General features: G+C 43.3%; 1 protein-coding gene across 1 annotated transcript in view; it reads left to right on the forward strand.

Annotated features, from left to right (window-relative positions):
- Window positions 1–16,182, forward strand: part of LOC138666231 (uncharacterized) — a 38,587-nt gene that overhangs the window by 9,402 nt on the left and 13,003 nt on the right. Inside the window, exon 3 of the mRNA XM_069754466.1 lies at window positions 1,627–1,772. Coding sequence (XP_069610567.1) covers window positions 1,627–1,772 — 146 coding nt within the window. The remainder of the gene's footprint in view (window positions 1–1,626; window positions 1,773–16,182) is intronic.

Raw genomic sequence — 16,182 nt, forward strand, 5'->3', positions numbered from 1 at the left:
AGCGTTTTTTTTTTTACTCCTAGAAAGCAATGAGTAACTGCAAAAGCGTAACAACAAAAAAATCCACAGGTATCTGGTTTTGCTGCATTTTTGGTGCAAAAACCTAAGTAAGTTGAATCGTTTTTTCTTTTTTTTTTTTTTTCTGTTTTATTTTTTTCCGGGCACTAAACTTTTATGAACATGCACAAGAGACAATAAAAACGCAGCAAAACCTGCTTTTTATATGCTGCTCATTACTGCCGAAAGAGCAGTTTTTGCCTGCAGAAAAAACCCAAAACGCAACATGCGAACGTAGCCTAAAAATGTGGCACTAGGGTGTACTTATATTTGCATTCGGCTCTGGAGAGATGACCTCCTTTTTTTCTGGAGTAAGTGGTCCTGTTGGCTGCACGTGGGCATGTATAGAGGGATTTCCCCAGTATCCGTGCGGTTACAGCAGTTTATGGGCCCAATACTGATAACTGGTTCCCGTTAAAGGATATGTGTTACAATATGGCAGGAATGTTTTGTCTCCTATCACTGCTGCTTTTTCAAGCAGTCTTGAAGATTTGGGTACATAACTCCCAAAAAGATATATATATATTACACACAAATCCTAGTGAAATGTCTCCGGTGGCTTACATGTGAGCTTCTGCCCTCTCCATCTTATAGACTGACAGCTAGGTGACATGTGGGGAAGTTTTTTTTTTTTTTTGCTTTTTTTTATACCAGCATTTCTTACAATGGTCTGTAGGGGGCAGCACTAGCACCTGTTGTTAGGCCGCATTCAGACATCACTGATCATCTTGTACGCAAAGAAAAAACAGTGATTTTCATCAGTCTCTTGGATCAGATTCTCAATTTGTGTTTATTTCTTTAGTACCAACATATTTTGCAGTAAAGTTTTGTGTCCGGGTCAGTTTTCATGAATTTTTCTCCTTTTCCAAAAAAAAAAAAGATAAATGTCTCATTTAGTGAAAACCGAGCAGCACACAGGTGGCATCTGAGTGCTGCCTGATTTTTATTTTTCACAGGTCTAGACTTCAAAGTCGGACAAGTCTCCATATTTTGCTGCTGACCCGTTTGGTCTGCAAAGATGCACGTACGTGTGAACGGCCGCACAGACTATAATAGTTACGAGTTCTACCTATGAAAAATGGAAATAATTTGTGTGTGAATGGCCTCTTACAGTGGAGTATACAACAGCTGCAGGCTTGTGTTGGAGGGACTATCTTGGGCAAGAAGCAGATGTTAATTGTTTGATCCCGTGCTTGCTTTGTATGTTGTTGATGGTTTAACAGTGTTGGATGCAGCAATCTCCCACCATGTCTGGGCTGAAAGATGCTGAAATCTGCAACACTACTATTACTATAGGCTTCTTTTCTTTTTCTTCAGAACTCTGGGGGTCCTGACTCTTGCGTTAATTGGATAAAGAGAAAAAAGGGTCACAAAGATGTTTTGGGATTTTTTTTAGAATTTTTTTTCTTCTTCCAACGTTAGGTCCATGTTGGCATGTAATGTGGAAATGTACAGAACAGCAGCTAATCCTGTACTCAAAATATTCCACCTCTACACCCTGGTCTGTCACTTTTCTAGATGCTGCCCAGTTAAATTTGATGTTTTGTCGTTTTCCTCGCCTGTCCTTAGGGGATAGAAATCTTCCTGGGAGAACAGATGCTGACGAAACCTGACAATAGTTTCCATTGTCTGTGGCTATTACTGAGACTTTATGACTACTATAATAGAAGAGAAAAGCTAATGAGCCGGAGTGTAACTTGGTATATGTGCGCTGCGTAAGAGCACGTTCACACTGGGGCCATTTCACAGACAAAAAAAACACATTGAGCATATACCCTATAGTAAGTAAGTGGTAATAGTACATGGAAATGTCATTGGGTACTTGGTTAACGCTATTTTGATCAAAGAAACCAAAGCAATGACACCACGACAAGGTGCACCCAATCGGGACGGTCCCAACCTGTCTCTAGTCACTTTGATGATTTTTGGGACCATCCTGATTGGTCGTACCTTGTTGTGGTGGGATGATTTTGGGGACCGTCCCGATTGCTTGGACCTTGTTGCTGTAGGATGATTTTTTTGGGACTGTCCTGATTGGTCGTACCTTGTGGTGGGATCATTTTTGGTACCGTCATGAGTGGGTGCACCTTGTTCCAGTGGAATGACTTTTGGGACCGTCATGATTGGGTACTCCTTGTTGCAGGGGGATGATTTTTGGGACAGTCTGGATTGGGTACTCCTTATTGCGGTGGGATGATTTTTGAGACCGTCCCGATTAGGTTTGCCTTGTTGCGCTTTGATCATTTTTTGACCGTCCCGATTGGGTGCACCTTTTTGCGGTGGGATGACTTGTTTTTTTTTTGTTTTTGTTTTTTTTTAGCAAAATAGTTGTTAGTTAAGTACTCTGTTATTTACATGTACTATCACGGATTACTTATTACTTACTATAGGGTATGTATTCGCTTTTTTCTTTCTTGGGTTTGGTCTGTCTTCACTGCGGCCCACTCAGCCTGCACAAGTTGCACAAACATGGATCTTTTTCGGGGACGTTTACATGGGATGTAGTTGCTGTAGAATGAAGGCTAGGGCTTCACAGCAACTTTAGCTGCGACAAAGTCTACTCGGTGCATTGTACGAGTGACTGGGGGGCGTCATTGTAAAACCTACATAACTGCGACATGCAAGATTCAAGTGTCGACAAGCTTGTTGTGATTGTCGCATTCACTTCGGTCGCGCTTAAAGTCAATAAGTTCAGGAACTACCTGCTACTTTTGCCGGGAGTAACACATGTCGCAGGAGGGTCCGGTGTGGTGACTAGGTACACGCTTGCCTTCACCAGTGCCGTCATGGATTCTGTCGCAATCCCTACAAAACCGGATTCGGACGAACCGCTGAGGAGCCATCCAGTACAAAGATGAACAGAGTTCATTAAGATTCCATTTTTGCTCCTTTCCAACAGCCTCCGACTTTTCAGAGGAGCACAAGAAAGTTGATTGCGCTATGGATGGATGGATGTGGACACAAAAGAGCATATGAAGTCATCTCATTGTGCTGCATGGCTCCGGCAGCATCATGTCCGAGACCTGTTTAACAGAAGTCATGAGTGCAGTATATATCTGGTCATAACGGGAATCTGCCAGCAGGTTGTTTTTTGCTATGTAATCTGAGTTCATATATTACACTGTCTAGTGGGAGAGACCCTGATTCCAGTGATGTCACTTACTGGGCTGCTTCCTGTAATTTTTTATGCAGTTTTCCCTGGTGCAAATCTAGCAAAGCTCAAATGCTTTGCGGAGTATAACCCCACCCACATCACTGATTGGCTGCTTTCTATCAAGCAGGAGGCTCTAAGCAGGCCTCCCTGCAGGACCCGGAAGGACCCTGCGGCCATCTTGGATCTGGGGGCCTGCAGGGAGGAGGTCGGAGGAGATGATCGAAACAACGGCAATCACATCGCGTTGTTCTGAGGGTCTCAGAAGCAAGCAGGGAGCCCCCTCCCTACGCGATGCTTCCATGTGCCGCCGGAATACTGCGATCTTGTTTGATCGCAGTGTTCTGGGGTTAAAGTGCTGGGAGCGTTCCGTGGCACATTGTGCCGGATGTCAGCTGTGATATTCAGCTGACACCCGGCCGTGATCGGCTGCGATCCCCTCGTTAGCCCGGCTGATCGCATATGACGTACTATCCCGTCGATGGTCATACGGGCCCAGGTCATCTCAACGGGATAGTACGTCTGATGTCAAAAAGGGGTTAATTACATTCGCAATTTATACTCTTCTGGAGAGCTCAGGTATACTCTCTGGGTTTTTTGTCTACTCCCTTTCCCTCAAAAAGGGAATGAGACAGGGTTGTCCGTTGTCCCTACTCCTCTGTAACCTTTAGTCTGTATTTTATCGGATCCAAATACTTTCTAGGATCCAATTTACCAAGAAATCAATTCAGTCTGTCATTTTTGCGGATGACGTCATTCTATTTATGTCCGATCCCACTCCACACCTGCCTATAGTGCTCGGCCTGCAAAAAAAAAAAATGGCTCTAATTCCTGTTTTGAAATTAATGTTAAAAAATGCAAAATACTTCCACTAACTGAGGAAGAAATAAAACTCTACTCAAATATGTACCGTATTTTTCGGACTATAAGACGCACCCAGGTTTTAGAGGTGGAAAATAGGGAAACAAATATTTGAAGCAAAAAAGGTGGCAAAATATTTAATAGCATAAACATACTATTATATGTATTGTTATTATATATAATAGTATGTTATAGTATGTTAGCTGCGGGTAGAAGATGGAGCTGCGGGACCAGTGTGGTGTCTGTAAAGTACTGTATGAAGATGCTGAAGGGTGAGTATAAGAATGGGGGCAAAGGGCTTACATTTAAAGCACCACTCCAGCACTGAAAAATAACACTGGAGTGCTGCTTTGAGATCCCATTGGGAGAACTATAACTCCCAGCATGTCCTGCAGAACCTATGGCATGCTTGGAGTTATAGATCACCACAGAAGTGGCAGAGTGCTTTATTTGTGTGTTGTGACCTTTTAATTGTGGCAGCCAGCCACACTCTGGTGAGGTAAAAAGCTGGAGCATCCCATCCCATGACACCACAGAGCTCTCCCTCTTGTTGCTTTTCCACAGCACAGGAGTAAGCTTGCAGATTGTAGTGTGGTGTCTGCAGGACCTGTGATGACATCAGAGGGAGGGAGGGCTCTGTGCTGCCATGTGATGCTCCAGCCCGCCCTCTTCATGACATCACACAGGTACTTGTGCTGGAGCACTCAGCATCCAGCACAGCCCTGGCAGGCAGGTATGCAGCGATCTTGTCCCCTCTGGCCCCTGCTGCTGCCTCCTCCACCAGACACACAGATCTCCCCAGCTGCTGCAGGAATCCAGTGCTGGGGAAACCATGTGTGTCCCTGTGAAGGAGTATTCATTTGTTGCTTGACTCACCACTCAGCTGACAGGTGGGTGAGGAAGCAGCTAATGAATATTCACTGCACTTAATCATCGAGACCAAGTGGTTTCCCCAGCCCTGATTCCTGAAGCCTGGCAGAGACATTTTTCTGCCTCCTGCCTCCCAGTGCAATCCCACTCGCTGCTGCCCCCTCCCCATGTTACATCCCTACCATAAGACGCACCCACACTTTCCTCTCAAATTTGGAGGAAAAAAAGGGCGTCTTATGGTCAGAAAAATACGGTAATTCGGTGGTATATCTTTAGCATCTTTGTATATTACTTATCTGGGAATCAAAATAGGCCAATTGCCAACATCCTTGATGACAAAAAAAACAATGTGTGTGTATGAGATTTCTGACTTTGTCAGAAGGACTTGCTGCCTAGTGGGAAAAACCATTATTTCTAAATAATGTCAGCATCATAAGAGTTCTTATGGTAGAGAACCCAAAGAACAGGCTATAAAAGGAAATTCAATCAGTCAGACTCTAACCTCTACAACATGGGCAAGACCGAAGATCTTTATGAGGATGTCAGGGACAAGATCATAGACCTGCACAAAGCTGGAATGGGCTACAAAACCATACTTTTTAAAAAGTCACAAAATTTGGCACAATTTCACTCCAGTCATCCGCTAGTATTTTGGCGCAATTTTTGCAGCTTTTAGTGCCACATTGTTGCAAAACCAGTTTAACAGAGGAAAAAAAGCCAATTTTTTACTTCACATCAAATTCATGGATTGTGTGCACCATTTTGATTAATTTGGTGCTAAAACCAGTAACCGCACAAAACAAAAAAAGGAAAGTGACTCCAAAGCCCCGCAAACGATGAATCAGGGCCTAAGACTGTATCCTAAATCTAAATTCTGAGTGTTTTTTATTAACAGGATTCACTTATTCATATGATAGGATAATGTTGTTAGGATAATGGCCGATAGTCCCAAGAACATTGCCTCACACTTGAATGGAACAATGATTTTGCATTTGCACCACGGCTCCATTCATTGACTTTGAAACTTATGGCGATAGCGGGGTACAGCTCTGCATTAGTCCACCAGTTGGCTATCTCCATTAGTACCAAAGAACATAATTGGAGAGGTGGTAAAGGAGACAAGTCAGAGGAGCTGTCAAACCCTCCTTGAATGCTTAAAGTTCACGTTGCCGAATCTGTGGGCAGCATGTATCCGGCACTGGGTGTATGATCTCAGTCATGTATGCCCGACTCTGAAAAACTGAAGTGTTTCATCGAAAAACATACCATAAAAGCCATTGGGGCAAAGGCCACAACGCAGACTAGTCGGACAGGCGGGTCTCTGGCGGTTTCTCCCTGCCCGCTGATTGCCTACATGCGAGTATAGTCCGAGACCCACAGATCTACTGGTGTCGGGAACAATAAGTTTCTTGTGAAATAATGACAAAGCATCAAGATATTCCAAGGTATGCCCACCCTACTGTGTTCTGCTGTTGGTGACAATACGTAATGAATAAAAAAATAAGTGTTGGCGTTTGCTCCACCTCTTCTGAACCCATAGATGGGTGGTGGCCATATGCATTTGAGATTTCATTGTACAAAAGTCTGACTTGCCGACCTACCAATGTCTTACAAAAACAATTACAAGATATAGCCTGAGGTTTTTTTTTGTGTAGTTATATATTTTTTATATAATGTAGGTTGGCTTATATTTCATTGTTTCATCTCATTTTGGCATCTATTAGGGATTTTATTATCCATGTTCTGTTACCAGAAATCTAGGTTCCCTTGGTGAATGTGTTTATGTACCTTAACATTTCAGTATCATGCCATGGTAAAACAAGTGCTTACACCTCATGAGTTTAGACACTTACACTCTGTGTGTTTTACTATTTCTATTCTATTTCTCATTTTATGTCTTCTGATCCTATAATTCTCGTAGTTCTCAGTATCACACTCACACCCCAGTTATGGACTCTCTACAACGTGAATTCTTGCGTTTCTTTACTGATATGCTGTTCTATTTTACACATACTATGTGGGTTGGTGAATCGCACTAAATATAAATTAAGATGAAGTGCGATCGCAACCTGGGTTCCACTGTGCAGAGATGGAAAACTGCAGCTTATATGAACAATGGTGGAACAACACAGCAAGCGATAGTTATCTCACACTGAGTTAAATGTCACTGAGTGTATAGCACACGAGGCTGTGTCACTCACACACAGCAACAGAGCAGGTATAGTGCTAAACACGAACCCGTTAACTTCACAGGAGAGCACTACCCTCACTGGGACAAGGGAACAGGTAGTGGACACAAACACAGTGTGTGCACACACAAGAAGTCCTCTCCGGAGGTGCCAGAATTCGAAAAGCTTTACACCTGCCCTGAATTCACTCAAACTCCTCACCGGAGGTGCCGGAATTCTAAAGGCTATATGCCTGCCCTGAGCATACGCAGACAGGTCCACGCTAATGTTAAGTTCCACACATTCATAAAACATAAATGATCTTAGCGCGCCGATGCGTGCTCCAGGAAACCTGTTATACGTTCTTGTTCAAGTCCAGTCAGACAGGACCTTGCTTGTGGACCAAGCTGGAGCTGCCACGTCACCCAAGCAGCTGACGACCGACCACCAATGGGAGATCGCCACCTCACGAGCATGCTCAGTAGGGTGATTTCTGGACTTGGTCTCTGAAATGCCTGCTAGCCGCTGCCTATTGCTAGTTACTATAACTTTGGCTGGAGAGCCAGCAGTAACCAAGCGAACAGCATGAGTCTGGGCAAGATGCTGATATCGACATCTTTGCTGAGCAGCTCCCACTGCAGCCGGAGCAGCATGGGAGACCGCAGAGGCAGACAAGGCTTGGCATCTACCCTGTGCAATGACAGAATCCTGGCACCTAACACTATGTATATATAAAATAATGTTTAGTATATAAAGAAATGCAATTATTACATGAGTTAAAAGGACCTTTCACTGAATTGTTGTTTTATTTAACCGAGTGCCTCCACCAGTTGCCGCTGCTCCAAAGATTCTGTAACAGTTTTTATTTCTCTTCTGTGCCTCTCCTTTCCAAAGTTAGGTCCCCAGTAATAATGGTGCACATTTTCCCTTCAACCAAGTGGGCATATACCACAGAACTTCTCTGTGGGCGTTTCCTTTTCCTTATTTGGTGATGGCCAATCAAAACACAGCCACACCCCTAGAAAAGTTCTGTGGTGCATGACCAAATTGATTGAAGGAAATATTTACACCATTATTACCGGGAGCATAAGTCTGGAATGGAGGGACACATAAAAAAAAGAAAAACTGTTCCAGAATCAGCAGCGCAGTGCCAATTCGAGGACATACACAGTTTAAATAGAAAAATCCAGTGAAAAGTCCTCTTTAAGGCTGCTTTCACACACTCTGCTTGTTGTATGAACCTAGAAAGCTTTTGGCACATGCGTTCAATATATTCCTAGGCCCTCATTAACCTAAGGAATTGGAAACCGTGTCCTTTTGGCCTTTGTGGAGCTGGTATATGTTGGTATTCCATACAAAGAAATCTAGTAAAAAAAAAAATAAACATTAAAGTGACCTATTTCTCTGTATACCTATATAGTGGGTATACGAAGAGAAATTCTCCCGACATACTTCTCTCATTAATGCCTGAAAGTCTTACATATGAGATCAATTTTCAGTGAAAATTTTTCTTTGAAATCGGATTGTGCCTTAAAATAAAAATGACACAAAATTACAGTACCTTAAACAAAACCTGTCAGCAAGTCAAAAGTGAACCGTTTTTGCTCATATTTTACTCCTACTGTTCCTCTGCATATTGTTTTTTTTTAATCTTTTATACCGTTCCATAGATATGGGTCTTTTTATATTGTGCTGAATTTCATGGTCTTTATGAAGGGGGTGGAGCTCACAGGATCCTCATAGGCATGTCTTTAGGCTGATGTGCATAATTTACCCTGTAAGTCACTCCCCCTTAGTTCAGTCCATAAAAATTAGCACTAAAAAATAGGAACATAACTCTGGAATTATAAGACAGATATGAAAAAACAAACAACAACAAAATCTGAATACTCAGGAGAGAAATGGGAATAAAAGTAGAGCAAAATATGGTTACTTTTGACCTGTTCTCAGGTCCTTTTTGATATAGAAGCCAACCATGAAACAAACTTAGTCCAGACCTCAGTTGAACTTATAGAATTAATGTTATTTAAATCATCAGGGTCTCAAAAAGAATTGTGGCCACATTTCAGACCAATAATGGTCCTTCTTCAGCGTCTGGGAGCAGATATGAGGACTGGAGTGAGGTCAAAATCTGCAGTGCCCTATTACTCCTTTGTATGACCCTGGTTTTTTTTTGTGGAGGCACATGGAACATTTTTCGCTTCTGGCTGATTCCCTACACATAACACCAAAGAAACAACCTTCACACAAGGCTATGAGGTAAAAAAAACATATAACCTTTATTAGACACAATACATATTAAAAGTAGATGGTAGCGGGTAAAACACCCAGGACACAGAACTGAAGGTGGGTAACCCAGAGCAGAAATTCCATAAATAACATCAATGGTAAAAACAATCTGAACCGGCAAGTGCCAATGTGCATTTACTCATGTATACTCATATATATATATCAAAACATGATAAGAAGTAATGTATATAGTTACCAAAATGGAGCGCTCCTGGGGACCCACCACACCCGACGCGCGTTTCGCACCGATACATTATTTAGTACGGGCTGCACAAAGCTTCAGCGTAAATTGGGCTCCATACTGTTTCACACTAAGAGTTAACTCTACTGATGTTTTAACCAGGCTGCAAAATTGTTTCTCTAATGTAAAAAAATAAATAAAAAAAAGCGTCCCCTTGCCAAGTTTTGTTGCAGTGAGTAGGAAAGGGAGGAGATGTGATGGTCAGCGGAGTGTCTGTTCAAGATGACAGGTGAAATCTCATCTTCTCGGAGATAAAAGCTCCAGAAGTTAGGAGCCGTATATTCAGTATATTTCCAATGGTTATATCATCCAAGCATATAAGAAATAGAAAAAGTGTAAATGTCTCCTCTAATGTAGGATTATGCATAAAATACTCCTACATGGAGACGGGGTAAATATTTGTCATCCTTATTTTCCCTTCGCTCACTTCCCTTATTTTTCTTGCCTGACCTCTTGTACCCGTACTTCTGCCTCAATGACTTATACTTACTTCCTTAATGAATCCATTCAATTAGAATGAGAAAATGTATCTCAAATAAGAGAGTGCAGGAGATAATAGTAATTAACTTTTTTCTACTGCCTCAATTAAAAAAAAAAAAAAAACTCCACTTTTTGCTTTGCTTTAACACTACCTAAACAGTAAAGGGCACACAAAAATATTATAAAATAATCAGCCCCGTTCTGTATAAAGCCTCCAACCATTTCATATGTCCTACAAAAGAGGGATTCTTCATTAAGAATAGGACGACACTATGAAAACAGGCGGGCAGCAGTACAATCATGGAGCAACAGAAGGCATACACTATAAGAGAACAAGTAGGGAAATCCCAAAACCCAGGTCAAAATTTATGTCACAGGACATATTATAATGCGCAAAAAATGAGGTCACCCCACAAGAGTTCCTAAGAAGGGGAAATAAGTGGTGACATGTGCTATGGCAAATTCTCATCTACTGAATCATAGCCTAGTCAGTATATAGGCATGGTAGTATTGCCAAGTACATTGTCATCCTGATTTAGTAGACGCCACAAGTGTGTGTAAAGGGATGATGGAAAAACCTTTTACCCATCATAGTTGCTTAACGATTGCACCTAAGCCCCAACGCGCGTTTCACTATTGCTTCTTAGGGGGGCAGTGTCTTATGTGCTAGAGGTGCCATTTAAATATTCCGTGGCGTTCTAGAGGAGCCAATGATGACAACGGAAGAGGATGCATCTCGCCGTGTCCAGCAAGCGCATGAGGGCGGGACCTCCGCCACCGAGTACTTCACTTCCAGTGTTACGGCAGCAGTGCATATAGGGAACAAGTGTTTCATTGACATCAGTGGAACGCACCGCTCCGTGCAGACACCTTTGGGGATGTGGAGGGACAGGAAGTGCTGGTCTTAAGTGCTACCCACGGCAGAGAAGCAGTGGCCTAATTGACCGTCATGTGAGATGACAAGGGTAACCATATTGGATATGGGAAGAGAAAGGTCAAATTCAATCGTAATATCCAAATCTTATTAAAAGATGGGAGACCGGTATGTAGGCTGGGAACAAGCAGACATTTGGAAGCCACTTACATGCAATTTGTCTTTATAGGAATGAGGATAAGTCCCCTAATAAAGTAATTTCCACATTTCATAACTTTCTATGCACATATATATATATATATATATATATGTGTGTATATATATATATATATATATATATATATATATATATATATATATATATATATATATATATATATAAAAATAATTACTCTTTAATTGTTATTTTTTTTCTATTATTCTAAGCCGTCCTTTGGCTGTTCACATGATCTAAAGTGATGGTGGCGCCATGATAAACCTTCAAACTATAATGAGCAGGATTAGCAGAAGTGCACTCCGGGGCCATGCGTAGTGCCGTGTATACTTCATCCATGGGTGTAACCATTGACGAAGAAGCCAAAGCAGCTATGGAAAAGGCTGAAAAATGTATGAGAGATGTTCTTCCATAGCTGGTGGGTCTCTACTGTCTGCTAAGTGGCTTCTTCTTTCTGTGATATATGATGCTTTGCTCTTTCCTTTAGTTACTGTTCAGGTAAAAATTACTACTGCTAAAGTAAGAAAAAAGCTGGAAATTGTTTGTTACAGTCCATTTAATAACCAAATAATGGATACCCCTATAATCGTTCCATATGATTCGTGTGATGTAGAACAAGCATGCCATGAATGTTTTCTGCCGCATTACACGGGATCTAACAAAATATCAGCAAAGCCCCATACAATTATAAGCACTTGGATAAAAGTTTTATAAAGCTGTAATATGCAGTGTGAATTAGACCTCAAGATAGAGCTCTTCAGTAATTGGTTGAAGCTGTGTCAGGTATCCAACAGGGGCAGATATTGTTAGGCATTACGGAAGCATCTTTACTGTACGCCAGTGTTCCCCAACTCTGGGCCTCAAGAGCCACCAACAGGTCATGTTTTCAGGATTCCCTTGGTATTGCCCAAGTGATAATTGCATCACAAGGACAGGCAAGAATTCCATCATCAGGCAATACTAAGGAAATCCTGAAAACATGACCTGTTGGTGGCTCTTGAGGACCAGAGTTGGGAAACATTGTTGTACGTAATACCGTTTATATTCCAGATGTAAGACCAACTGTGGTTCTCCTTAAATTAACTTGCAGCACCATAAAAAATAAATTAATTAAACAGAGGATAGGTTGGGTTATATCCAAAATACAGACAGATGCAATAAGGCCTTACCATAATTTTGGTTCATAACTGTTAAATTAACCCCTTAGCGACCGCCGATACGCCTTTTAACGGCGGCCGCTAAGGGTACTTAAACCACAGCGCCGTTAATTAACGGCGCTGTGGAAAAAGTCAATAGCGCCCCCCAGAGGCCGATTTTCTCCGGGGTCTCGGCTGCCGGGGGTAGCCGAGACCGAAGAGAACATGATTCGGGGGCTTTTTAACCCACCCCGCATTTGCGATCGCCGGTAATTAACCGTTTACCGGCGATCGCAAAAAAAAACCGCGATCTCTTTTTAATTTCTCTGTCCTCCGATGTGATCGCACATCGGAGGACAGAGAAAAGGGGTCCCAGGAGGCCCCCCAATACTCACCTAGCTCCCCCGATGCTCCTCGTGTCTCCCGGTGGGAGCCGCCATCTTCAAAATGGCGGGCGCATGCGCAGTGCGCCCGCCGGCCGGCACCCGGAGAATCTTTGGGGTCTCGGCTGCCGGGGGTAGCCGAGACCCCAAAGAGCATGATCGGGGTCGGTATTACCGACCCCTGTTTTGCGATCGCCGGTAATTAACTGTTTACCGGCGACCGCAAAAAAAAGAAAAAGTAAAGTGTAATTCTCTGTCCTCTGATGTGATCGCACATCAGAGGACAGAGAAATAGGGGGATTCGGGGACCCTAGCATACTCACCTAGGTCCCTGGATCCTCTTGCTGCTCCTCCTGGCCGCCGGCAGAAGAAAATGGCGGGCGCATGCCCAGTGCGCCCGCCATCTGTCTCCATCTGCCGGCAGGAGAACAGCAGTTGGGGCTAAAATTAGGGGTAGGGTTAGGGTCAGGGCTAGGGTTGGGGCTAAATTTAGGGTTGGGGCTAAATTTAGGGTTAGGGTTGGGGCTAAATTTAGGGTTGGGGCTAAATTTAGGGTTAGGCTTCTTTCACACTTACGTCGGTACGGGGCCGTCGCAATGCGTCGGCCCGACATACCGACGCACGTTGTGAAAATTGTGCACAACGTGGGCAGCAGCTGTAGTTTTTCAACGCATCCGCTGCCCAATCTATGTCCTGGGGAGGAGGGGGCGGAGTTACGGCCATGCATGCGCGGTCAGAAATGGCGGATGCGACGTACAAAAAAACGTTTCATTGAACTTTTTTTTGTGCCGACGCTCCGCCAAAACACAACTGATCCAGTGCACGACGGACGCGACGTATGGCCATCCGTCACGATCCATCGGCAATACAAGTCTATGGGCAAAAAACGCATCCTGCGGGCACATTTGCAGGATCCGTTTCTTGTCCAAAACGACGGATTGCGACGGAATGCCAAACGACGCAAGTGTGAAAGTAGCCTTAGGGTTAGGGTTGGGGCTAAAGTTAGGGTTAGAGCTGGGATTAGGGTTAGGGTTTGGATTAGGGTTGGTGTTAGGGTTGGCATTAGGGTTACGCTTGGGATTAGGGTTAGGTTTGGGATTAGGGTTAAGGTTAGGGTTGTGATTAGGGGTGTATTGGGATTAGGGTTAGGTTTGAGGTTAGGGTTGAGATTAGGATTAGGGGTGTGTTGGATTTAGGGTTTTGATTAGGGTTATGGTTAGGGTTGACATTAGGGTTGTTTTGGGGTAAGGGTTGTGATTATGGTTAGGGTTAGTGATTAGGATTATGGATCAGGTTGGGATTAGGGTTAGGGGTGTGTTGGGGTTAGGGTTGGAGCTAGAATTGGGGGGTTTCCACTGTTTAGGTACATCAGTGGGTCTCCAAACACGACAGCCAATTTTGCGCTCAAAAAGTCAAATGGTGCTCCCTCCCTTCTGAGCTCTGCCGTGCGCCCAAACAGTGGGTTACCCCCACATATGGGGCATCAGCGTACTCGGGATAAATTGGACAACAACTTCTGGGGTCCAATTTCTCTTGTTACCCTTGTGAAAATAAAAACTTGGGGGCTACAATATCTTTTTTGTGAAAAAAAAAATATTTTTTATTTTCACGACTCTGCATTCTAAACTTCTGTGAAGCACTTGGGCATTCAAAGTTCTCACCACACATCTAGATAAGTTCCTTGGGGGGTCTAGTTTCCAAAATGGGGTCACTTGTGGGGGGTTACTACAGTTTAGGTACATCAGGGGCTCTGCAATCGCAACATAATGCCCACAGACCATTCTATCAAAGTCTGCATTCCAAAACGGCGCTCCTTCCTTCCGAGCTCTGCCGTGCGCCCAAACAGTGGTTTACCCCCACATATGGGGTACCAGCATACTCAGGACAAATTGGACAACAACTTTTGGGGTCCAATTTCTCTTGTTTCCCTTGTGAAAATAAAAACTTGGGGGCTAAAAAATCTTTTTTGTGGAAAAAAAAAATATTTTTTATTTTCACGGCTCTGCATTATAAACTTCTGTGAAGCACTTGGGCATTCAAGGTTCTCACCACACATCTAGATAACTTCCTTGGGGGGTCTAGTTTCCAAAATTGGGTCACTTGTGGGGGATTTCTACTGTTTAGGCACATCAGGGGCTCTCCAAACGCGACATGGCTTCCGATCTCAATTCCAGCCAATTCTACATTGAAAAAGTAAAACGGCACTCTTTCTCTTCCAAGCTCTGCGGTGCGCCGAAACAGTGGTTTACCCCCACATATTGGGTATCGACGTACTCAGGAGAAATTGCACAACAACTTTAGTGGTCTAATTTCTCCTGTTACCCTTGTGAAAATAAAAATTTGTGGGCAAAAAGATCATTTTTGTAGAAAAAATGCAAATTTTTTTTTTTCACGGCTCTACGTTATAAACTTCTGTGAAGCACATGGGGGATCAAAGTGCTCGCCACACATCTAGATAAGTTCCTTAAGGGGTCTAGTTTCCAAAATGGGGTCACTTGTGGGGGATTTCTACTGTTTAGGCACATTAGGGGCTCTCCAAACGCGACATGGCGTCCGATCTCAATTCCAGCCAATTCTACATTGAAAAAGTAAAACGGCGCTCTTTCTCTTCCAAGCTCTGCGGTGCGCCCTAACAGTGGTTTAGCCCCACATATTGGGTATCGGCGTACTCAGGAGAAATTGCACAACAACTTTTGTGGTCTAATTTCTCCTGTTACCCTTGTGAAAATAAAAATTTGTGGGCAAAAAGATCATTTTTGTAGAAAAAATGCTATTTTTTTTTCACGGCTCTACATTATAAACTTCTGTGAAGCACATGAGCACTTTGAACCCCCACCACACATCTAGATATGTTCCTTAAGGGGTCTAGTTTCCAAAATGGGGTCATTTGTAGGGGGTTTCCACTGTTTAGGCACATCAGAGGCTCTCCAAACGCGACATGGCGTCCGATCTCAATTCCAGCCAATTCTACATTGAAAAAGTAAAACGGCGCTCCTTCACTTCCAAGCTCTGCGGTGCGCCCAAACAGTGGTTTACCCTCACATATGGGGTATCGACGTATTCAGGAGAAATCGCACAACAACTTTTGTGGTCTAATTTCTCCTGTTACCCTTGTGAAAATAAGAATTTGTGGGCGAAAAGATCATTTTTGTGTAAACAAAAGCGATTTTTTATTTTCACGGCTCTACGTTATAAACTTCTGTGAAGCACTTGGGGGTTCAAAGTGCTCACCACACATCTAGATAAGTTCCTTAAGGGGTCTAGTTTCCAAAATGGTGTCACTTGTGGGGAGTTTCCACTGTTTAGGCACATCAGGGGCTCTCTAAACGTGAAATGGCGTCCGATCTCAATTCCAGCCAATTCTGCATTGAAAAAGTCAAACGGCGCTCCTTCACTTCTAAGTTCTGCGGTGCGCCCAAAAAGTGGTTTACCCCCACATATGGGGTATTGGCGTATTT

This window comes from Ranitomeya imitator, chromosome 2 (assembly GCF_032444005.1).
Source record: "Ranitomeya imitator isolate aRanImi1 chromosome 2, aRanImi1.pri, whole genome shotgun sequence".
Lineage (NCBI taxonomy): Eukaryota > Metazoa > Chordata > Amphibia > Anura > Dendrobatidae > Ranitomeya > Ranitomeya imitator.